At 45.3% G+C, this 24,585-nt stretch overlaps 3 protein-coding genes across 3 annotated transcripts; 2 read left to right on the forward strand and 1 right to left on the reverse strand.

Annotated features, from left to right (window-relative positions):
- Nucleotides 1–39: 39 nt before the first annotated feature.
- On the reverse strand, nt 40–5,334 carry mapk7 (mitogen-activated protein kinase 7). Its single transcript, XM_088283875.1, has 7 exons — nt 4,969–5,334; nt 4,167–4,439; nt 3,605–3,770; nt 2,011–3,449; nt 809–1,878; nt 471–601; nt 40–346 (listed from the first exon to the last, which is right to left on the reverse strand). The coding sequence occupies exons 2-7, from the start codon at nt 4,435–4,437 to the stop codon at nt 199–201; spliced, it is 3,225 nt and encodes a 1,074-aa protein (XP_088140001.1). The 5' UTR covers nt 4,438–4,439; nt 4,969–5,334; the 3' UTR covers nt 40–198.
- Nucleotides 5,335–6,005: 671 nt separating this feature from the next.
- vkorc1 (vitamin K epoxide reductase complex, subunit 1) lies at nt 6,006–7,747 on the forward strand. The gene is made up of 3 exons (XM_088283895.1): nt 6,006–6,283; nt 6,850–6,959; nt 7,307–7,747. The coding sequence occupies exons 1-3, from the start codon at nt 6,102–6,104 to the stop codon at nt 7,516–7,518; spliced, it is 504 nt and encodes a 167-aa protein (XP_088140021.1). The 5' UTR covers nt 6,006–6,101; the 3' UTR covers nt 7,519–7,747.
- A 1,342-nt stretch (nt 7,748–9,089) lies between these two features.
- LOC148317565 (uncharacterized) lies at nt 9,090–24,528 on the forward strand. The gene is given in 46 exon segments (XM_088285245.1): nt 9,090–9,144; nt 9,755–9,775; nt 9,851–10,013; nt 10,099–10,367; nt 10,474–10,619; nt 10,698–10,992; nt 11,256–11,418; nt 11,493–11,761; nt 11,847–11,992; nt 12,074–12,329; nt 12,403–12,565; nt 12,640–12,908; nt 13,005–13,150; nt 13,229–13,683; nt 13,759–14,051; nt 14,133–14,278; nt 14,358–14,676; nt 15,064–15,226; nt 15,312–15,580; nt 15,687–15,832; nt 15,909–16,203; nt 16,467–16,629; nt 16,704–16,972; nt 17,058–17,203; nt 17,285–17,540; nt 17,614–17,645; nt 17,687–17,775; nt 17,878–18,119; nt 18,216–18,361; nt 18,440–18,662; nt 19,077–19,241; nt 19,347–19,492; nt 19,572–19,890; nt 20,278–20,440; nt 20,520–20,794; nt 20,901–21,046; nt 21,120–21,435; nt 21,792–21,954; nt 22,029–22,297; nt 22,390–22,535; nt 22,613–22,916; nt 23,009–23,180; nt 23,346–23,611; nt 23,696–23,802; nt 24,190–24,373; nt 24,491–24,528. Coding segments are annotated over 46 exon segments (9,192 nt in total).
- The last annotated feature ends 57 nt before the right edge of the window (nt 24,529–24,585 follow it).

The raw sequence follows: 24,585 nt of genomic DNA on the forward strand, positions 1-24,585 counted from the left end.
CAAAAAAAAACTAACACTTTTTGTTTGTATAAAATACAAAACAAATTCGAATCATTTATTAACATTCACAGGCTGACAGTTGATTTTGTGGTTTTAGGTCTAGAAGACCAACATAAAAAGAAACTGCAACGTAAAGCTACTTTTAAATTAATTCATTCAGTCAGAAAATTCCTACATTCAAACATGTGCGGCACTCAGTCAGGCGTCAGGTGGAATGGAATCAGTGAGGATCATGGGAGACCCGAGCTGGAGCTCCTGCTGCAGCGACTCCAAGTCGGCCGGAGTCATTCTGTGAACTTCGCTCCAATCGGATAAAAGCGAGGCGGAGAGCGGAGCAGAATCGTAACTGTTGAAGGCAAACGAAAAGTCGCAGTTGTACTGGCATGTGCATAACGTACACTACGCGACTTTTTCTGTTAAACCTGCAATTTTACCCGAAAGCCAAATATCCCGAATAGTTTATGACTCACCTGTCTCGGTCGCAGTGCTGCAGTTCCGTAAGCGACTGCGTAAGAAGATCGTCCAGGTCGAAGCCCACCCCATATCCTGCCCCGCTGCCTTTGGGAGTGACAGAAAACACCGGGGGCAACACGTCCTCAACCTGAGATGGAAGAACACAAAGTTGAAGCCACTTTTGCCATTCTGAGCTGCTACCCCATTGAAACCTTCTACGTAGGACTTCAACCAATTGGCCCCGACATTAGGTACAACTGTACAAAACATCACCAACTGTCAGACCTTGTAAAAAGGTGCAGTACCCCACCAACCCCTTCGCTGCCTATCCCCGTCCTCCCGGAATGAGACGCACCTGAGACTTGGAGAGCTGCAGTGTTACTGTGTGGATGTCAGGAGCGATGGAGGGGCCCTGCTCTGCCGTCTCTGTGAACCCCAAACTGGGATGAGCTTGCGTGGGGAGCCCTAAGGCCCCGCAGATTTGGTTTGCAGCCCGTGGCCCCAATTTGTCCCCACTGGAAGAACACAGCTTCTCCCCGGTCCCGGCATTAGCAACCAAGAGAGAGACGTGATGGTGATTGTGGCCGCCGATTTCTCCGTTGGCTTCGCTGGTGTTTAGTGTGGTCGGGCCTTTGGTCAAAAAAGTCTCCAGTGGTAGCAGCTGCGTCTGAGAGTCGGCTAAGGCTTGACTTTGCATCGGGAGAAAGTTCTGCTGTGGCGGTGTCCTGTGCGATTTTGCGTGTTGTGATGATCTGGTCTCTAATTGCTGTCCGCTCCAATTACCGAAGCAGTTGAACCCACTTGGGCCGCCGCTGTCGTTGTGAGGTTTGAGCGTGTTGTTCTTAACAAAGCCGCCGGAGACGGCCATCAGGTCCACGCAGCCGCTTACAGCAAGGACGATATCTGCTGGTTTCTTCTGGCTCATTGAAAAGAGGAGTTGCTGGTTTTTGCCTTGAGGCGGGTGCAAACTGGACTGACTGGCTCGGACTTGAGAGATTAGCTGCTCGTGAGATGGAAACTTTGTTGTTCCCTTTTCAGGTTTGTTGTTGGGTGAACCTTGAGCGTTGTCACCCACAACACAATTCACATTAAAGTCTTTATTCTTGCCTCCCTCACTGTTAGACGTGTGGGATTTGTCATTGCGGCTGTCCATCATCTTTGTCCAGCGCTGCAAGAGGCTCTTATCGTTGTCGCTCAGCAGGACCCCGCCCAGCGAGTCCCCACGCCTTCCCTCTCGTCTCTCCTTCTCCTTCAGTTTCTTCTCCCTCTCCCTGGCTCGTTCCTGCCTCTTCCTCCTCTTCTCCTCACGCTCTCGCTGGCGCTCCTGAGCAGTGACCGGGCGTCGCGACTCTGGATTGGAAACCACCGAGGATGATCCTCCTCCCCCAGTGGCGACCTCTGTCCCCAGTGCAGCGACACCTCCATCTGAAATGGAAATTAGAAAGATTAATTAGAGATCCAAGCCGGGTTCCGTTTATAGCCTGCTACGTATTTTAAATCGAAAATTAAATCAAGCCTGCATTAAAAAGTTATGAGTTACGGGGGGAAGCAACATACCAACCCTGGCTTTATTTCGGAATAAAGCTGCTTTCAGAGCTGCTTTGGTGTCTTCTGATATGGCCCCATCTTTCCTGGGCCCCTCCGAGGCACCTTGGGGAGGCTTCTGGTTCATTGCCAGGGACTGTGAGAGGCTGTGGGACAGTGACTGAGCTTGGGCAGCGGACAGCGAAAGAGAAGGCACAGTACTGGCTAAAGGTGTCATGGAGGAAGAAGGCTGGTTCTGGTTCTGGTTGGGCACAGGCCGCCTTTCCTGCCCTTCATTGTCCCGCATCGCATCAGCGTCGTGACTGGACACGGGTGTGGTCAAATCGATGGTCTCCGGCTGGCCGCTATCCGAGTTGGCGCTGGGCATGTCCACGTCGACCGGGCCGCTTTCGCGTTTTGTGAGGCACGGTAAATTGATGGCATCTTTGTTACACGTGTCCATTTGATTTGTGAACGTCCGGTTCATTTCGGCTGGTCCTCGTTGCTGCGCTAATGCCATCTCTCTCGATTGTGAGGTTTTCTCGTGTTTGCCGAGAACCTGTGCGGACTCGCTCAGGCTAGTCGAGGAAATCTCAGCGACACACTGACTGCTTTGCGTGGCGGCGGCTCCTCCTCCGCTTCCGCCATTCGCCCGAACCAAGGGCCGAAACTGAAGCCTCTGCCGCGAGCCCTGCTTGTTCCTATGAAAGTCCTGGATCTCCACGAGAATTTCCTCTTTGATCTGCTCCTTGCTCATGGGAAGCTTGTCAAATTCAAAGTCGAACGCCGGCACGCAGATGGGCTCGTCGTCGGGATCGTGGTACTTGGCCAGGTACGGATGTTCCAGTGCCTGAGTCACACTGATTCGCTCACGTGGGTCAAAGCGGAGCATGGACGCAAGCAGATCCAAAGCCCCCGGCTCAGCTTGGGGGTACAATTTGGCTAAGGACACGGGAGATTGGGACGGAAGACTCTGAACGTAGGAGCGCACCCTGTCGGCTCTGATAGCACCGATCAACCCCTTGGGAGGGGTGCCCAACACGGACAAAATAAGCTGGAGCTGGTGGACGTAGTGCTTGCCAGGAAAAAGCTGCTTTCTCCCCAACATTTCCGCAAAGATGCAGCCCACGGACCACATGTCGATGGCCAAAGTGTAGTGATTCAGGGACAGGAGCAGCTCGGGAGCTCGATACCATCTTGTCGCCACGTATTCGGTCATGAACGAATGCGATTCCTCAGGGTGGGAGCTCAGACCCCTGGCCATGCCAAAGTCGCCGATTTTTAACTCGCAGTTCTCGTTCACCAGCAGGTTGGAGGGCTTGAGATCCCGGTGGATAACGTTGGCAGAGTGCACGTACTTAAGGCCGCGGAGGAGCTGGTACAGGAAGTAGCGCGTGTGCTCCGGGGTGAGCGCTTGGGCCGAGTGGATGATCTGGTGCAAGTCACTCTCCATGAGGTCCAGCACCACATACCTGCAAACACAATCGGAATAAGAGAAAGTGAACCAGAGAAAAATGCCCCCTTTTGTACTCGGGTAAAGGATTTAAATCAGTATTAATAATTGTTATACGAACAGAGGAATGCTTCTTGTCACATTATGCATTTGTGTCATAACTTGAGTACATACACAGACTTGAATGCTGAGTGAGGAAGTTTCGGCTGCAGGATGTCTTTGATGGCGATGATGTTGTCGTGTTTGAAGTGCTTGAGAATTTTCAGCTCCCTCAAGGTGCGCTTGGCATTTGTCACCACTTCGAAGGCGTTGGAGATCTTCTTTATCGCCACCTGCTGGCCTAAGGTACGTCAAGCATGTGAAAGTTTGAGTACAGTATTGCACATCTTGTCTGACTGCACAAATTAGTTTTTGGTCAAGTTGAACCCCAGCTAATTTTTAATTGGTGGATTTTTATGTATAAAGGCAAGTGTGAATTTTGAGTTGCATGCATTCAGAGTACACGTTGGGCGGCAACATACAATAAGAGGCAGAGAAGGTCCCTTACTAAGTGCCAGTAATAGTAATTGTTTCCACAGAGTAGAGAGAATATATGCAAGTGGTTAATTTTGTACAGTATGGTTTAGGAATCAAACTTGGGTTATTTCACAGGTGGGTCTGGAAGTTCATTTATCTGCCATAAATTGTCTCTTTTCTATGCATACAAAATGTTGATTTCAAGTCAATTAATCCGTACCGTTATCTCGTCTCCTGGCAGATGACACGACGCCATAGGCACCGGTGCCGATGGTTTCAATGACATCATACTCCTCGCCCACATCAAACTTCACATCCAACGAGTGCTTCTTGAGCAAAGCCAAGTTTTTGGCAGTTGTGCTGGTGTCTGTGTTGCCGCTCATCGACTTGACCGCATGCTGGTTCTCGTCGCCTTTTACGTCTGTCATTCTTTCTGGCGCCACGGCCACAGCTTGACAGTTTTGACCATCCCCATGCTCATCAGATGACATCTCTGTGGAAATGAGAGGGACACGTTATGATCAAAGGTAATATACAGATTTTGTTTGACTTAATTGTGAATGTGGGCAGAGATTCTTTATTGGGTAAATTGAGACTATATCGTCACTATTTCAGGATAAAGATGCAGTGTGACATTTTGGTTTGGTGGTGTGCAGTGAACGTAAACTATGTGCTTCTAGTTCCACTTTGGCCCATTCAATAACAAACTAAGCAACTTTGTTCAGTTAAATGACCGACAGATGACGCTGAGGAAATAACCATTTATTCTTTGACAGCAATGAAGGAAGCACCTTCACATACAACACGCTCTCTAAATTGAAATCTCCTTGTAAGTTAAATAAAATAGTAATGCTTAGCAACAAGCCAAAGATTGCAACGTCAGAAAGACAGTACAGTATCTCCCCATCTCTCATGGCAGGGGCGTAGCCTTGTCAACGACAAATAATGGAAGTCACTGTCATTTTTGACTAAATGTAACCAATCGTGGAGCTGTGTTTCAGCGTAACAGAACAGTCGTTCACCTTTCGAGCTCACCCAAGCGTCCGTTAATTGAGCCTTTTTAATCCTTCGGTAGCATAGCAGCGTATTGTTTTTGTCTGCCGTTTCCTTGTCTTTATCTTCTTCTTCTGTGACCTCTCAAGGCGGTCGCCAGGAAACAACTTGCACGACCGCCATCTGGTGGACAGAAAAATACACCCGCGAGTTTGAAAAGCGTTCGCTTTCACCCCGTTTTGCGACACGGGCCGTTTTATGACTTGAAATACAACAGCACAGCCTGGTTTATAATCACGTCGATGTTACTGCAGCAAATCTTAAAAAAAAATTGAGGAATTATTTTTGGAGGAATAGCATCTAGTCCAAGGCAGAAGTTGTGCGTGTCCGGGAGGTCTCATAACGGAAAAATACCCCACGTGACATTATGATTGGCCTGTGTGGAACCAATCAATGTTAAGTGACGTCATGCTGCACGCTCCAATCGAAATAGAGAAGGCAGGATACAACCCTCATACGCTACATTTGCTTTTACGATCTTTTTATTTTGCAATTACATTTTTATATTAATTTAATCAATTATTCACAATCAAACTATCTGTATTAGCAAATAATTGAATAATCAAACTTTGGTTTAAGCAAAACGCAATGATAAAGTATATGTAGCGAGATCATTACATGTCAAATGACAGTAATCATTGGAAAGATATGGAAATTAAAAACCACATAACTTTATCTTTGACTGATATTTTTTATCACGTGAACTAAATCCGCAATGTAAACTTAAAGTGCATTTATTGAACCATGTGCAGTATTTTTGTGTTCCCATATTGGCTAGTAGTTGCATTGATGAGGTAAATTTACTGGACATAGCGAGTATTTGTACTTGAGTGTGTGGATATAACTAGGAACTTGCTAAATAAATAGAATTACGCCACTGCTGTTCCCGGTCTGGGCCAAAATCTGGCAAACCAATGAAAAGGAGGGGCTAGAACTCTACGGCCAATCAACAAACGAAAAGGCGGATTTAGAACCGACGAGCCAATCAACTTTTGAAATACGTGGACGCACACGTTCCAGCCTACATTTGCTGCTTGCAATTTTATTCCTTGCTGGCGAAGGATTGGACGTCATTTTATTTTTATTTTGCGTGGATTTAGACATGGCAGCAGCAGAAGGCATGCCCAAGTGGGATAGAACAGCGCGCGTGTTTTTGTGCGTCTTTGGTTTGATTTTGTCAGTTTACGCGCTTCACGTGGAATTGTCCCGCGAGCACGACCCTGCATACAGAGCGATGTGCGACCTGGGAGAGTCAGTCAGCTGCTCCAAAGTTTTCACATCCAGGTGTTGTTTATTTTTACCGCACTTTATCGAGTATTGAAAGAATGCGCCCGCTGTCCACGGTGATGCCGTCTTGGAGGTTTGACTTGCCCGTTTTGGTCGAAATCCGCGCCCCCCCCCCTCTCTTCGCCCTTTAGTGCCACGTTTTAAAGCCCCCACTCTCACGGAGGACTTCTCACCTAAATCGAAATCTAGCGTCCTTATCTTGTATCACCTCCCACCTAAATTCCATGATTTGCATCAGCAAGATTTTTGTGGGCGCAATCATGCCATAATTACATTTTTACATTAGGTGACAGAGCATTGGAGTCCGTTGACCCCAAATTGTGTAATGCACTTACCTTGGAGGTAAAAGCTTGTTTGAGTTGTTAAAATCTATGTCTGAATTTGACGTATGTAAAGCACTTGGTGAGTCCTCGTTGTGAAAACACTTTGCACTCATAATACAATATACAAAATGTCTTTATGTGCTTATCCCTTTAGTTAATGTTCTATAGCAATATATTCATTTTTATACAATTTATTTTTCAGTATACGTTGCTCATATGTTTTCATTTATCTTTTTACAGATGGGGACGTGGTTTTGGCTTGGTCCAGTTCTTTGTTGCCCAAGATAGCCCTCTGAACCAGCCCAACAGTGTTCTTGGAATCATATTTTACACTCTGCAGTTTGGCCTGGGTTAGTTTGCTATTTCCAAATGACAGAGTACGGTTACTCGATACTATGTGTGGTTGTAAGCAGCAACAACAACAAAAAGCGGAAACAGGAATGTTGGTCTGCATTCCAGCTGAATTCGCTGTACGCTAGTTTGCATGGAAGTGAATGTTATACTCTGCAAAAATTGTTTTTTATTTTTAGTCATTTTCTTTGTACTGTAATTGTTAAAGGGAAAAACTATTTTTTTCGTACCTCGCCAATCTATATATATATATATATATATATATATATATATATATATATATATATATATATATATATATATATATATATATATGTGTGTTTTCTAATTCTTGTTTTTGTCACAGGTCTTTCCCTGTCCAAAAAGGCCGCTCTGTTTTTGGTGTTCTCCTCCTGGGTGTCTGTGGCGGGCTCCCTCTACCTCGCTTCTATTCTAGCTTTTGTCCTGGGAGATTTCTGCATGGTGTGCGTGTCTACATACATCGTCAACTTTGCCTTGCTCTACACCAACCTCAAGCGAAGGAGCACGATCGAAGGGAAGAAGGAGAAAGCAGGCTAATCCTCATTCCAAAAAAGGTGTTATATTCAACACCCTTTTCTCTCTCCTGGTCCAAAGTAACGTTTCCGGTGTTACTGCCTTGTTTACCCCTGCTGAGACTTTTTTACAAAAACAGGATTCATCTCATTTATTTTTTTTTCAGTTTACAGTCAATGATTTTAAACATGTTTGTTGTCTGTTCTTATGCATTTGATAATACTGTGTTGAAAAATAAAGTTGACAGAGGTTACTGTGTTTTGTGGAACTCAAATAAGATTAAAAACTAATCATAAAATCGTAGCAGCTGAAACAAAATTAAAATTATGCTAAGGGCCTCCTTTGGCTGTTGTTGTAGTACTCCAAAAAGCCACAAGATGGCGACAAAGCACGGAAGGTAATACGTCTATTGTACAAAGCCTTAAAAATGTCAATCAGATTTAAAAAAAAAAAAGAAAAGAAGAAATTACTGTTTTATGTTACGTGGGTTGTTTTTGGGCTTCTTCTTTGTTGTATTTGTTACCAGAATTGCTTGCCAGGCCGGATCAAAGGCTCTCATGGCTCCACAGCTTTCCCACCACTATTTGAAAGAATGCAAATGTCCCTTGATGACCGTCTGACATTCTTCAGCACACCTTGCCTTGGCGGAAAAGTAACTTGGTCTGTCTGCATTTTCGTCTCAGCTTTTAGTAGTTTTTACACAAAACCGGTTGTTTCCGCCCATGCAATTTGCACATCAACATACCGGTAGTTGCTTTCACAGCGAGGCCGCCCCTGTATTGGGGAAGGCTAAAAAAAAAAAAAAGTGAAATTTAAAGAGAAAATTCTAGCATGCTTGTAAAATCAGTTTGAGCCATAATCAAATGCATTTGCAGATAATGGTGAGTATTCAATTGGTTTTCATTTTATTTTTAGCGAAAACAGTGGCCGGTGATCCAGTTTGGTTGCTGGGTATGCCTACACAAAAAACTTTACACAAATAAGGTTTTGAGTTTTTCCATTGCATGATTGGCGGGTTTAAATCAGGGCGTGTCACCGATCTTTTTTTTTGTGATTAAAGCCTATACAAACCATTTTAACTTGTCTTTAAAGTGCCTAGTTGTAGTTATCGCCTTGTGAAAGAGCCCTGCCGAGAAAGATGGAAGTGCGTGAGGAGGGAAGAAATGAAAATGAAAATCCAACTTGACCTTCAGTGTCAGCATCGGTGCTTCAGACTGGCAAGGTGACAAGAGTGCCACGTTGTTGGCCGCGAGTTGAAGCACATCATGAAAAAAAGGTGGAATAACGAGGTTAGATTGTCTGGGACGATGCAGATTTGATTGACATGTCAGTAGCAAATAGTCAACGACTGCAATTTACAAAGAGCCGGAAGGATGCACATTTCTTGGTCGAAAATGTTGTTTGTCGACTCTTTGAGATGTCAAGTATTTGTAGTATTTACCACAAACATCGTAAGCTAACTGATGATCGCAATGGAAGTGATGAGAATCGCGTTGTGGGTGATTGTGCGTGTGGGAGGGGCTCGACTCATAGCAGGTGACTATCCCACTCAAACTTAAATACGGCGAAGCATGCCAGATTTGTGCATTTACACAATGGCTTGGAGGGAATGGCTCAATATATTGGTTCTGGTCAGCTTTTTAACTGCAAGTAAGTCGCACTGAAATTCTGTTCGGGTTTGAGAATTAACAAGTCACCCAAATATGATGTAGTCATGCTTTGGTGATCATTTGGCAAACCTGAGCGGTGGTTAGATGTGGTGTAATTAATTGTTTATATGTAAGTGATTATTCTCCTCATACACTATAATAGAATCCTTTGTTTAACGTTTTTTAAATATTTTTTTTATGATTCCTACAAATGATTTGTATTTTGTGATGCATACGATATTAGATTAAAAAAAAAAACATTTCGACGCAACTTTTGTTTAGTTTCTGTGTCATAAAATATAAGTTTATAATATATAGTATTATTGAGAAAATGTAAATTTAGGGTTATGAAGGTCAATTTAAATCTAAAAAAATATATATATCATAAACCAATTTATATATGTGCTTAGTTTAATAATTGCCACGTCTAAGTTTTTCAACATTAAAGTCAAAGTTAGAAAAATTTTTTGGAAGGAGCTAACTGCTTTAAATATGCTGTATATTTTTCAGAAAATGAAGTCACTAATAGGTGTGTTTAGCTATTTAATGTCAACCAACCTGTTTTGAACAAGAAATGTTTTGTGTGTGCGTGCGTGTGCTTGTTTCCTCAGTGTCACATGCTCAGCTGGATGGTAAGTTCACATTTATATTTATAAGAATTTCTCTGAGTGAATCAACGAGAATTCATCATAACCTGCCTTTCCTAGTGTGTGGCATTCCTCTCCTGAACACAAAGATTGTTGGCGGCGGTGATGCTCGAGAAGGAAGTTGGCCCTGGCAGGCCAGTCTGCAGAATTCCGGCGTCCATATTTGTGGTGGTTCGCTCATCAACAACGAGTGGGTATTATCTGCTGCCCACTGTTTTTCCAGGTAGGTCACTTTAACATGAAGACATTTCGTCTGTATCGCTTTTGTTTGGGCCGTCTAACATTTGACACTTTCTTTGCAGCTTAAGTACAAGTACCCCCGGGTGGGAAATTTCTCTCGGTCGTCACAACCTGCAGGAAAAAAACTCAAATGAAGTGACCCAAACTGTGGACGCAATCATTTTGCATCCCGGCTTTGACATTTTCAGCTTCGACAATGACATTGCTCTTCTCAGACTCTCCTCACCAGTCACATTCACGGATTACATCAGACCTGTGTGTCTGGCAGCCAATGGCAGTGTGTTCAACAATGGTACTGATAGCTGGGTCACTGGTTGGGGAAGAGTCCAGGGAGGAGGTAAGGCACAGCAGCCTTTCGGTAAAGTCGGAGTAGAAATTCTGTCGGAATAAAACATTGTAATGAAATGTGTTTTTTCCTAATCCACTGCCGGTGTCTTTTTTAGAGTTACTTCCCTCTCCTCAAACTCTACAAGAAGTAGAAGTCCCAGTTTTGGGAAACAGACAGTGTAACTGCTTAAATGGCGTGGGTTTGATCACAGATAATATGATCTGCGCTGGTTTTCTAGAAGGAGGAAAAGACGCTTGTAAGGTGGGTCACGGCTGGTTATTTATTTATTTTTTTTAGGTAAAAGATGTAATGACAGACAATTCCCGTTTGCATCCTCAGGGTGACGCAGGAGGTCCAATAGTGAGTGAGCAGGATTCTATCTGGATCCAGTCTGGAATCGTCAGTTTTGGATTCGGCTGCGCTCTGCCCAATAAAGCAGGAGTTTATACAAGAGTGTCCCGCTACCAGTCTTGGATCAGCTCCCACATCTCCTCTGATGAACCGGGCTTTGTGCCGTTCAACTCCAATGGACTGGATGCTGACAGAAACTACGCTTGTCCTGGTCTGCCGCCTCCTCCAACTGAAGAACCGGCTACAATTGAAGATCTAGTGCCGAGCCTGTCAAGTGCTGAATGTGAGTCATAATCACCGTCGCCTTGGCAAAATACTCTCCATTCTCATGACACAATGTGATATCCAGCATAAATATATTTTTGGCCACTTTAGAAATGATAACCACTTCAGTTCCACCCCCAAGGGTAGGGAAGCAAAAGTGGTGCAGCAACTTAGAAAAATGACAGAAGCACTTTGAGTTCTTGATCAAGTTGGTTTGCTGTTGGTCAGCATTTTGATTTTGCGTGAGTATCCCCGGGCTATAATGTGCCGGAATGTTTGCAGTGTGTGGAATACCATCGCGGAAGAACAAGGTAGTTGGAGGAAAAGTTACCTTCGAAGGAAGTTGGCCGTGGCAAGCTAGTCTGCAGACTTTTGGTAACCATGTTTGTGGCGGCACTCTCATAAACAGCGAGTGGGTACTCTCTGCTGCCCACTGCTTCGCCAGGTGGGTCAGCCCAACATAAAGCAATACACCTTTTTTCTGCTCTGACCATCTAACCGTTGGTATTCTCCCCATAGCATTAATACCACTGGGTGGTCAGTTTCTCTCGGTCGTAGGAACCTTGAGGGCATCGAACCAAACGAAGTGACCCGGAGTGTTGCCGCCATCATTTTGCATCCATTATTTGACAATTCAATTTTCGACAATGACGTCGCTCTGCTGCAACTCTCATCTGCAGTCGAGTTCAATGCCTATGTTAGACCCGTGTGTTTGGCGGCCAATACCAGCGTGTTCAACAATGGGACTAAAAGCACGGTCACCGGTTGGGGATCAGTCCAGGAAGGCGGTAAGGGACTTCTTCGGTTTTACGTAGCATGTAACTAAAAAAAATAACTAACTCTTCATCATATTTGTTGACTATACTTCATTAGTGCCTCTCCCGTCCCCTCAAACGCTTCAAGAAGTAGAAGTCCCAGTTCTGGGAAACAGACAGTGTAACTGCCTAATTGGAGACGACTTAGTCACAGAAAATATGATCTGTGCTGGTTTTCTAGAAGGAACCAAAGATGCTTGTCAGGTAGACTACTTCTCATTTCCGACTTGGTTTTAAAACCTCAAAAGATATCTCAACACACGATTTTTCTCTCCACTCCCTCAGGGAGACTCAGGTGGTCCAATGATGAGTGAGCAAGAGTCTATCTGGATCCAGTCTGGAATAATCAGTTTTGGATATGGCTGTGCTCGACAAAATAAACCAGGAGTTTACTCCCGAGTGTCCCGCTACCAGTCGTGGATCGACTCCCACATCGGTTCTGATAAACCGGGTTTTGTGCAGTTCAACTCCAGGGGACTGGATGCTGATCGCAACTACACGTGTTCTCGAGCAGCTCCTAATGATCTGCCCAGTGCTGAATGTATGTTCCACTGCACATACATTGCATGTGAGACTGGATTCTTCTTGCATTTTAGTGATTTATTTTTTGGCAGTGTGTGGCAGCCCAACACTGAAGACAAAAATTGTGGGTGGTGAAGATGCTCAAGAGGGAAGTTGGCCCTGGCAGGCCAGTCTGCAGATTTCCGGTCGCCACGTTTGTGGTGGTTCGCTCATAAACAGAGAGTGGGTGATGTCCGCTGCCCACTGCTTCTCTAGGTGGGTCAGCCTCACATGAAGACATCTGCATTTCTTCTCCTTTGACCAACTAACCGTTGGCATTTTCTCTTTAGCTCAAATACCTTCGGATGGGAAATTTCTCTCGGCCGTCAGAACTTGCTAGGAAACAACCCAAATGAAGTGACCAAAACTGTGGCCGCAATCATTTTGCATCCAGGCTTCAGCATTTTCAGCTTGGACAATGACATCTCTCTGCTGAGACTTTCCTCACCAGTCACATTGTCAGAGTACATCAGACCCGTGTGTCTGGTTGACGGTGGTAGTGTGTTCAACAAGGGTACTGACAGCTGGGTCACTGGATGGGGAAGAGTCCTGGAAGGAGGTGAGGCTCTGAACCTGCAATAAAATGGACTTTTCCTTCATAAAACTTTGGAATAAAATGAGTGTGTACCTGATACACTGCCAATGTTTTGTTTAGTACCTCTCCCCTTCCCCGCAATGCTACAAGAAGTGAACGTCCCAGTAGTGGGAAATCGACAGTGTAACTGCCTACTTGGAGTGGGTCTCGTCACAGACAACATGATCTGTGCTGGTTTTCTAGAAGGAGGGAAAGATGCTTGTCAGGTAGACTGATTCTAATTTCCTACTTTTTGTTTTTAAGTACAATATATTTTGACCGACAATTCCTCTTTACATCCTCAGGGTGACTCAGGAGGTCCAATGGTGAGCAAGCAGGGTTCTATTTGGATGCAATCTGGCATCGTGAGTTTTGGATTTGGCTGTGCTCGGCCAAATAATCCAGGAGTTTACGTACGAGTGTCCCGCTACCAGTCGTGGATCAACTCCCACATCAGCTTTGATAAACCGGGCTTTGTGCATTTCAACTCCAGTGGGCTGGATGTCGATAGCAGCTACACTTGCCCTGGTTTGCCTCCTCCTCCTACTGAAGGATCAGCTACAATTGAAGATCTAGTGCCGAGCGTATCAAGTGCAGTATGTGGCATCACACCACTGAACACAAAAATTGTTGGGGGTGGAGATGCTCAAGAAGGAAGTTGGCCCTGGCAGGCGAGTGTGCAGAATTTTGGGATCCATGTTTGTGGTGGTTCGCTCATTAACAGAGAGTGGGTGATGACCGCTGCCCAGTGCTTCTCCAGGTGGGTCACCCAAACATGAAGACGCATAAAATTCTTCTGCTTTGCCTATCTAACCACCGGCATTCTCTCTGTTAGCACAAGTATCCTTGGATGGTCGGTTTCTCTTGGTCTGCGGAACCTACAGGGCAACAATCCAAAAAGAGTGTCCAGAAATGTTGCCGCAATTATTTTGCATCCAGGATTCAACATTTTTAGCTTGGACAATGACATCGCTCTGCTCAGACTCTCTTCACCGGTCTCGTTCACAGACTACATTAGACCTGTGTGTCTGGCATCCAGTGACAGCGTTTTCAACAATGGCACTCACAGCTGGGTCACCGGTTGGGGAACGATTGAGGAAGCAGGTGAGGTACTTTACGAGTAATACGGTAAACTTTCATAACGATTTTGTAGTAATTGCACATGTCATTTATGAATCAGACCTGATGTAGTGATATTGTATGATTTAGTGTCCCTGCCCTTCCCTGGAACATTGCAAGAAGTGGAAGTCCCAGTAGTGGGAAACAGACAGTGTAACTGCCTGAACGGAGTTGGTGAAGTAACGGATAACATGATCTGTGCTGGTTTTCTAGAAGGAGGGAAAGATGCTTGCCTGGTAGAGTACTTTTTTTCTGCCTCTTGGTGATTAAGTGTTGAAATAAGTTCTGACTGACATTTCCTCTTCATATTCCCAGGGTGACTCGGGAGGTCCAATGGTGAGCAAGCAGGACGCCATCTGGATCCAGTCTGGAATCGTCAGTTTTGGATTTGGATGTGCTCGACCCAATCTGCCCGGAGTCTACTCCAGAGTGTCCCGCTACCAGTCGTGGATCAACACTCACATCAGCTCTGATAAGCCGGGCTTTGTGCAGTTCAACTCCAGTGGGATGGATGCTGATAGCAACTACGCTTGTCCTGGTCTGCCTCTTCCTGTCACTGAAGGACCACATACCACTTTCACAACAGCTGCAGCGGAAACCGAAGTTCCAGTGCCCAGCATGTCAAGTGCTGAATGTGCGTCACAATCGCCACTACGTTGTCAAAATGCAATTCATGTGAATTAATATGAATCTTGATTTTGAATCCTTTCAATTTAGCTCCCGTGTTATGGCTGAGAGTGTTAAAGTGATCGGATTGTGGTTCTGCTTTGGCACACCCATCAAAATTGTGTTCTAGTTGCAATTTAGGTGTGTGGTCCCATTGTGGTTTTTCCCAAAGAGTATAGTGTCAAAAGTGGTGCCATAAAGCAGTCATTTGTCAAGTTTGAAAAATGGAAACAGGCGAAAATGGTGAAATAGTGTGTATATCATCAGTATTGTGTAACAATTACAAATAATTGACATTTTCTGGATATTACATATAAAATATCACTGGGATGTAATGAGGTCATCTGTTTTGCAGCGTGTGGCATTCCTCTCCTGAACACAAAGATTGTTGGCGGCGGTGATGCTCGAGAAGGAAGTTGGCCCTGGCAGGCCAGTCTGCAGAATTCCGGCGTCCATATTTGTGGTGGTTCGCTCATCAACAACGAGTGGGTATTATCCGCTGCCCACTGTTTTTCCAGGTAGGTCACTTTAACATGAAGACATTTCGTCTGTATCGCTTTTGTTTGGGCCGTCTAACATTTGACACTTTCTTTGCAGCTTAAGTACAAGTACCCCCGGGTGGGAAATTTCTCTCGGTCGTCACAACCTGCAGGAAAAAAACTCAAATGAAGTGACCCAAACTGTGGACGCAATCATTTTGCATCCCGGCTTTGACATTTTCAGCTTCGACAATGACATTGCTCTTCTCAGACTCTCCTCACCAGTCACATTCACGGATTACATCAGACCTGTGTGTCTGGCAGCCAATGGCAGTGTGTTCAACAATGGTACTGATAGCTGGGTCACTGGTTGGGGAAGAGTCCAGGGAGGAGGTAAGGCACAGCAGCCTTTCGGTAAAGTCGTAGTAGAAATTTTGTCGGAATAAAACATTGTAATGAAATGTGTTTTTTCCTAATCCACTGCCGGTGTCTTTTTTAGAGTTACTTCCCTCTCCTCAAACACTACAAGAAGTAGAAGTCCCAGTTTTGGGAAACAGACAGTGTAACTGCTTAAATGGCGTGGGTTTGATCACAGATAATATGATCTGCGCTGGTTTTCTAGAAGGAGGAAAAGACGCTTGTAAGGTGGGTTACGGCTGGTTATTTATTTTTTTTTTAGGTAAAAGATGTAATGACAGACAATTCCCGTTTGCATCCTCAGGGTGACGCAGGAGGTCCAATAGTGAGTGAGCAGGATTCTATTTGGATCCAGTCTGGAATCGTCAGTTTTGGATTCGGCTGCGCTCGGCCCAATAAAGCAGGAGTTTATACAAGAGTGTCCCGCTACCAGTCTTGGATCAGCTCCCACATCTCCTCTGATGAACCGGGCTTTGTGCAGTTCAACTCCAATGGACTGGATGCTGACAGAAACTACGCTTGTCCTGGTCTGCCGCCTCCTCCAACTGAAGAACCGGCTACAATTGAAGATCTAGTGCCGAGCCTGTCAAGTGCTGAATGTGAGTCATAATCGCCGTCGCCTTGGCAAAATACTCTCCATTCTCATGACACAATGCGATATCCAGCATAAATATATTTTTGGCCACTTTAGAAATGATAACCACTTCAGTTCCCACCCCAAGGGTAGGGAAGCAAAAGTGGTGCAGCAACTTAGAAAAATGACAGAAGCACTTTGAGTTCTTGATCAAGTTGGTTTGCTGTTGGTCAGCATTTTGATTTTGCGTGAGTATCCCCGGGCTATAATGTGCCGGCATGTTTGCAGTGTGTGGAATACCATCGCGGAAGAACAAGGTAGTTGGAGGAAAAGTTACCTTCGAAGGAAGTTGGCCGTGGCAAGCTAGTCTGCAGACTTTTGGTAACCATGTTTGTGGCGGCACTCTCATAAACAGCGAGTGGGTACTCTCTGCTGCCCACTGCTTCGCCAGGTGGGTCAGCCCAACATAAAGCAATACACCTTTTTTCTGCTCTGACCATCTAACCGTTGGTATTCTCCCCATAGCATTAATACCACTGGGTGGTCAGTTTCTCTCGGCCGTAGGAACCTTGAGGGCATCGAACCAAACGAAGTGACCCGGAGTGTTGCCGCCATCATTTTGCATCCATTATTTGACAATTCAATTTTCGACAATGACGTCGCTCTGCTGCAACTCTCATCTGCAGTCGAGTTCAATGCCTATGTTAGACCCGTGTGTTTGGCGGCCAATACCAGCGTGTTCAACAATGGGACTAAAAGCACGGTCACCGGTTGGGGATCAGTCCAGGAAGGCGGTAAGGGACTTCTTCGGTTTTACGTAGCATGTAACTAAAAAAAATAACTAACTCTTCATCATATTTGTTGACTATACTTCATTAGTGCCTCTCCCGTCCCCTCAAACGCTTCAAGAAGTAGAAGTCCCAGTTCTGGGAAACAGACAGTGTAACTGCCTAATTGGAGACGACTTAGTCACAGAAAATATGATCTGTGCTGGTTTTCTAGAAGGAACCAAAGATGCTTGTCAGGTAGACTACTTCTCATTTCCGACTTGGTTTTAAAACCTCAAAAGATATCTCAACACACGATTTTTCTCTCCACTCCCTCAGGGAGACTCAGGTGGTCCAATGATGAGTGAGCAAGAGTCTATCTGGATCCAGTCTGGAATAATCAGTTTTGGATATGGCTGTGCTCGACAAAATAAACCAGGAGTTTACTCCCGAGTGTCCCGCTACCAGTCGTGGATCGACTCCCACATCGGTTCTGATAAACCGGGTTTTGTGCAGTTCAACTCCAGGGGACTGGATGCTGATCGCAACTACACGTGTTCTCGAGCAGCTCCTAATGATCTGCCCAGTGCTGAATGTATGTTCCACTGCACATACATTGCATGTGAGACTGGATTCTTCTTGCATTTTAGTGATTTATTTTTTGGCAGTGTGTGGCAGCCCAACACTGAAGACAAAAATTGTGGGTGGTGAAGATGCTCAAGAGGGAAGTTGGCCCTGGCAGGCCAGTCTGCAGATTTCCGGTCGCCACGTTTGTGGTGGTTCGCTCATAAACAGAGAGTGGGTGATGTCCGCTGCCCACTGCTTCTCTAGGTGGGTCAGCCTCACATGAAGACATCTGCATTTCTTCTCCTTTGACCAACTAACCGTTGGCATTTTCTCTTTAGCTCAAATACCTTCGGATGGGAAATTTCTCTCGGCCGTCAGAACTTGCTAGGAAACAACCCAAATGAAGTGACCAAAACTGTGGCCGCAATCATTTTGCATCCAGGCTTCAGCATTTTCAGCTTGGACAATGACATCTCTCTGCTGAGACTTTCCTCACCAGTCACATTGTCAGAGTACATCAGACCCGTGTGTCTGGTTGACGGTGGTAGTGTGTTCAACAAGGGTACTGACAGCTGGGTCACTGGATGGGGAAGAGTCCTGGAAGGAGGTGAGGCTCTGAACCTGCAATAAAATGGACTTTTCCTTCATAAAACTTTGGAATAAAATGAGTGTGTACCTGATACACTGCCAATGTTTTGTTTAGTACCTCTCCCCTTCCCCGCAATGCTACAAGAAGTGAACGTCCCAGTAGTGGGAAATCGACAGTGTAACTGCCTACTTGGAGTGGGTCTCGTCACAGACAACATGATCTGTGCTGGTTTTCTAGAAGGAGGGAAAGATGCTTGTCAGGTAGACTGATTCTAATTTCCTACTTTTTGTTTTTAAGTACAATATATTTTGACCGACAATTCCTCTTTACATCCTCAGGGTGACTCAGGAGGTCCAATGGTGAGCAAGCAGGGTTCTATTTGGATGCAATCTGGCATCGTGAGTTTTGGATTTGGCTGTGCTCGGCCAAATAATCCAGGAGTTTACGTACGAGTGTCCCGCTACCAGTCGTGGATCAACTCCCACATCAGCTTTGATAAACCGGGCTTTGTGCATTTCAACTCCAGTGGGCTGGATGTCGATAGCAGCTACACTTGCCCTGGTTTGCCTCCTCCTCCTCCTACTGAAGGATCAGCTACAATTGAAGATCTAGTGCCGAGCGTATCAAGTGCAGTATGTGGCATCACACCACTGAACACAAAAATTGTTGGGGGTGGAGATGCTCAAGAAGGAAGTTGGCCCTGGCAGGCGAGTGTGCAGAATTTTGGGATCCATGTTTGTGGTGGTTCGCTCATTAATAGAGAGTGGGTGATGACCGCTGCCCAGTGCTTCTCCAGGTGGGTCACCCAAACATGAAGACGCATAAAATTCTTCTGCTTTGCCTATCTAACCACCGGCATTCTCTCTGTTAGCACAAGTATCCTTGGATGGTCGGTTTCTCTTGGTCTGCGGAACCTACAGGGCAACAATCCAAAAAGAGTGTCCAGAAATGTTGCCGCAATTATTTTGCATCCAGGATTCAACATTTTTAGCTTGGACAATGACATCGCTCTGCTCAGACTCTCTTCACCGGTCTCGTTCACAGACTACATTAGACCTGTGTGTCTGGCATCCAGTGACAGCGTTTTCAACAATGGCACTCACAGCTGGGTCACCGGTTGGGGAACGATTGAGGAAGCAGGTGAGGTACTTTACGAGTAATACGGTAAACTTTCATAACGATTTTGTAGTAATTGCACATGTCATTTATGAATCAGACCTGATGTAGTGATATTGTATGATTTAGTGTCCCTGCCCTTCCCTGGAACATTGCAAGAAGTGGAAGTCCCAGTAGTGGGAAACAGACAGTGTAACTGCCTGAACGGAGTTGGTGAAGTAACGGATAACATGATCTGTGCTGGTTTTCTAGAAGGAGGGAAAGATGCTTGCCTGGTAGAGTACTTTTTTTCTGCCTCTTGGTGATTAAGTGTTGAAATAAGTTCTGACTGACATTTCCTCTTCATATTCCCAGGGTGACTCGGGAGGTCCAATGGTGAGCAAGCAGGACGCCATCTGGATCCAGTCTGGAATCGTCAGTTTTGGATTTGGATGTGCTCGACCCAATCTGCCCGGAGTCTACTCCAGAGTGTCCCGCTACCAGTCGTGGATCAACACTCACATCAGCTCTGATAAGCCGGGCTTTGTGCAGTTCAACTCCAGTGGGATGGATGCTGATAGCAACTACGCTTGTCCTGGTCTGCCTCTTCCTGTCACTGAAGGACCACATACCACTTTCACAACAGCTGCAGCGGAAACCGAAGTTCCAGTGCCCAGCATGTCAAGTGCTGAATGTGCGTCACAATCGCCACTACGTTGTCAAAATACAATTCATGTGAATTAATTTGAATCTTGATGTTGAATCCTTTCAATTTAGCTCCCGTGGTATGGCTGAGAGTGTTAAAGTGATCGGATTGTGGTTCTGCTTTGGCACACCCATCATAATTGTGTTCTAGTTGCAATTTACGTGTGTGGTCCCATTGTGGTTTTTCCCAAAGAGTATAGTGTCAAAAGTGGTGCCATAAAGCAGTCATTTGTCAAGTTTGAAAAATGGAAACAGGTGAAAATGGTGAAATAGTGTGTATATCATCAGTATTGTGTAACAATTACAAATAATTGACATTTTCTGGATATTACATATAAAATATCACTGGGATGTAATGAGGTCATCTGTTTTGCAGCGTGTGGCATTCCTCTCCTGAACACAAAGATTGTTGGCGGCGGTGATGCTCGAGAAGGAAGTTGGCCCTGGCAGGCCAGTCTGCAGAATTCCGGCGTCCATATTTGTGGTGGTTCGCTCATCAACAACGAGTGGGTATTATCTGCTGCCCACTGTTTTTCCAGGTAGGTCACTTTAACATGAAGACATTTCGTCTGTATCGCTTTTGTTTGGGCCGTCTAACATTTGACACTTTCTTTGCAGCTTAAGTACAAGTACCCCCGGGTGGGAAATTTCTCTCGGTCGTCACAACCTGCAGGAAAAAAACTCAAATGAAGTGACCCAAACTGTGGACGCAATCATTTTGCATCCCGGCTTTGACATTTTCAGCTTCGACAATGACATTGCTCTTCTCAGACTCTCCTCACCAGTCACATTCACGGATTACATCAGACCTGTGTGTCTGGCAGCCAATGGCAGTGTGTTCAACAATGGTACTGATAGCTGGGTCACTGGTTGGGGAAGAGTCCAGGGAGGAGGTAAGGCACAGCAGCCTTTCGGTAAAGTCGGAGTAGAAATTCTGTCGGAATAAAACATTGTAATGAAATGTGTTTTTTCCTAATCCACTGCCGGTGTCTTTTTTAGAGTTACTTCCCTCTCCTCAAACTCTACAAGAAGTAGAAGTCCCAGTTTTGGGAAACAGACAGTGTAACTGCTTAAATGGCGTGGGTTTGATCACAGATAATATGATCTGCGCTGGTTTTCTAGAAGGAGGAAAAGACGCTTGTAAGGTGGGTCACGGCTGGTTATTTATTTTTTTAGGTAAAAGATGTAATGACAGACAATTCCTGTTTGCATCCTCAGGGTGACGCAGGAGGTCCAATAGTGAGTGAGCAGGATTCTATTTGGATCCAGTCTGGAATCGTCAGTTTTGGATTCGGCTGCGCTCTGCCCAATAAACCAGGAGTTTATACAAGAGTGTCCCGCTACCAGTCTTGGATCAGCTCCCACATCTCCTCTGATGAACCGGGCTTTGTGCAGTTCAACTCCAATGGACTGGATGCTGACAGAAACTACGCTTGTCCTGGTCTGCCTCTTCCTTTCATTAAAGGACTGCGTAACACTATCAGAACTGCAGCGTTAACCGAAGATCCAGTGCCCAGCATGTCAAGTGCTGAATGTGCGTCACAAAATCACCACTATGTTGTCAAAATGCAATTTATGTGAATTCATATGAATCTTGAATTTGAATGCTTTCAACTTAACTCCCGTGGTATGGCTGAGAGTGTTAAAGTGATGGGATTATGGTTCTGCTTTGGCACACCCATCATAATTGTGTTCTAGTTGCAACTTAGGTGTGCGGTACCATTGTGGTTTTTCCCAAAGAGGTTGGTGTCAAATGTGGTGCCGTAAACCACTGAGTTCTCACGTTTAAAAAATGGAAATATTCATTTCTTTCTTTCCCTTCTTTCTTTCATTTTCTGGATATTACACATTCAATATCAATGGGTTCTAATGAATGAATCTGTTTTGCAGTGTGTGGCTTCCCACCCTTGAACACAACAATTGTGAGTGGTGAAGATGCTCAAGAGGGAAGTTGGCCCTGGCAGGCGAGTGTGCAGATTTTTGGTAGCCACGTTTGTGGTGGTTCGCTCATAAACAGAGAGTGGGTGATGTCCGCTGCCCACTGCTTCCCCAGGTGGGTCAGCCCAACATAAAGCAATACACCTTTTTTCTGCTCTGACCATCTAACCGTTGGTATTCTCAATGTAGCACGAGTATCTTTGGATGGTCGGTTTCGCTTGGTCGCCAGAACATACAGGGAAACAACGCGAACGAAGTGTCGAGAAATGTTGCCGCAATTATTTTGCATCCAGGCTACAGCGTTTTAGACTCCGACGATGACATCGCTTTGCTCAGACTCTCGTTCCCAGTCACATTCACAGATTATATCAGACCTGTGTGTCTGGCATCCACTAGTAGCGTGTTCAACAATGGTACCGATGGCTGGATCACTGGTTGGGGAAAAGTCAAGGAAGGAGGTGAGGCATTGAACCGTCGTGAAAAATAGTGTTTTCCTTTTATAAAACTGTAAAATGCGGATTATTTGATACACTAACATTGTCTTGTTTAGTGCCTGTTCCTTTCCCCGGAGCGTTACAAGAAGTGGAAGTCCCAGTTCTGGGAAACAGACAGTGTAGCTGCCTAATTGGAGTGGATTTAGTCACAGACAAAAAGATCTGCGCTGGTTTTCTAGATGGACGGAAAGACACTTGTCGGGTAGACCACTTATTATACTTTCCTCCTTTTTGTAATATGAAAATATTTTTTTAGACACTTTTTCTCCACACCCTCAGGGAGACTCAGGAGGTCCAATGGTGAGCAAGCAGAATTCAATCTGGATCCAGTCTGGAATCGTCACTTTTGGATTTGGCTGTGCTGGGACAAATAATCCTGGCGTTTACCCAAGAGTGTCCCGCTACCAGTCGTGGATCGACTCCCACATCAGTTCTGATAAGCCGGGTTTTGTGCAATTCAACTCCAGTGGGATGGATGCTGAGAGCAACTACACTTGCCCTCCACCTCCTCCTGACGTTACTCCGACAGAAGAACCAGATGCCAGCTCAACACCACCAAGCACATCACTATCAAGTCCCACTGGTTACCATGTTTTACATGCTTCGAATGTGAACTATCTGTTTCATTAACTCACCCTTCTCTTGCATTTTGTTATTTTTCCTCCCCTCATTTAGATCAAGTGTGCGGCACTGCGCCTTTGAACAATCGCATGCAAGGTGACCGTGGATTTGTAGCGAGCGGAACTTGGCCTTGGGTTCTAAGTCTCTACAAAAACGGGGCTTACACTTGTGCAGGAACTCTCATCACCTCTCGGTTCATCCTCTCTTCTGCCGAGTGCTTCTCAAAGTATGTCCGCCGTTTCAGTTCTATATCTTATCAAGGTATCAGACTCTCTTTTGATGTTTTTTTTAACTTGAAATTAATTTGAGGTTAAGTATTTAGCCATCGGTTCCAATTCAGAGGGTTTGTGTAAGAATGATTTTATTCTAAGGCTGTACATGCTCTACACAGCTCCGCTCCAACTGCCAGTGACTGGACTGCATACCTGGGACAGAAACTCGTCAACGGCGTGGAGGAGTTCGAAATGTCTTCAGCTATTGACAATATTACTATAAGCAAACTGCAAGGTTCTAACATTGCAGTGCTGCATCTAACAAAAGACGTCAGACGGAGTGATTATCTCCAGCCTGTGTGTTTGGACATCACCGATGCAAGATTTTTCCCTGTTGGAACCCGGTGCTGGACGGCTGGCTGGGGACAGGGCAACCAAAGTCGAAGTGAGGACTTTTGGATTTTGTCTATACAAATGACTTAAAATATATTCACATTTTGTTCACATGAGTTTTGTCTTCTCTCTGCAGGCGTTGAGAAATCAGAACGTCTAAGAGAACTTGAAACTGTTATAGTCAGTTGCGGGAGTGCCGGTTCTCAGGAGAGCATTTGTTCTTCTGCCTTGGACCTTCAACAGGTGCATTGCTTTTACTCATGTTTGCAGTTTGTCTTCTTCCCCTTTGGGCTTCACCTTATCCAGGGATCGTAACGACGAATCATCCTCTTCCAGCCGTCCTTGTCCTCTGCATCTTCTGTTTCAAGTCAAATTCATGCCTTTACATAATCTCCTCTTTGCTTCCCAACCTGGTGGCTCAATTTCTAGCAAGCTTCATATCAATTTACTCCTCTGAACATACCAAATCTTCTCAACCTGGCCTCTCGAGCTTTATCTTCAAACCCTCCAGTCTGGGCTTTCCTTCTGATGAGCTCATTCCTCCATCAAGTGCCGTTTGTGAAAAAACGCCGGACTTACCTTCTTTGTGCAAATTTGGATGCTTCATCATTGCCGTAATTCTCTTTGTAGGGGGATGTTGGTGGCCCTCTGATTTGCAAGTCAGACTCAACGTGGTTCCAGGCAGCCGTCGTTACGGCAGGTACTCGATCCCCCCTCGCCAACATAGAGGTCTTTTCCAAAATGTCGCATTTTGGATCATTCTTGAAGGAAACAGTTGGCGACATGCCGTCTCCTGCGGCTACCTCCTCAGCTGGTGCTCGAGGTTTCTGCACATCCTGGTTGCATTCTTTCTTTGTAGCATCGACTTGTGTCTACCTGGTCTCATTCACGTATCTTTAAGAAACTTGAAACTCTGCATTGACGCTCGTAGAATACAGTGGTGATACACCACTCAACCCCTTACGATGATGCACTTACTTCTTATAAGGGCGTGGATTTTGTTTATGATTATTATCATCATCATTG

This window comes from Idiotropiscis lumnitzeri, chromosome 20 (genome assembly GCF_059441095.1).
Source record: "Idiotropiscis lumnitzeri isolate Australia: NSW breed Sydney's pygmy pipehorse chromosome 20, RoL_Ilum_1.0, whole genome shotgun sequence".
In the NCBI taxonomy this organism is placed as follows: Eukaryota; Metazoa; Chordata; class Actinopteri; order Syngnathiformes; family Syngnathidae; genus Idiotropiscis; species Idiotropiscis lumnitzeri.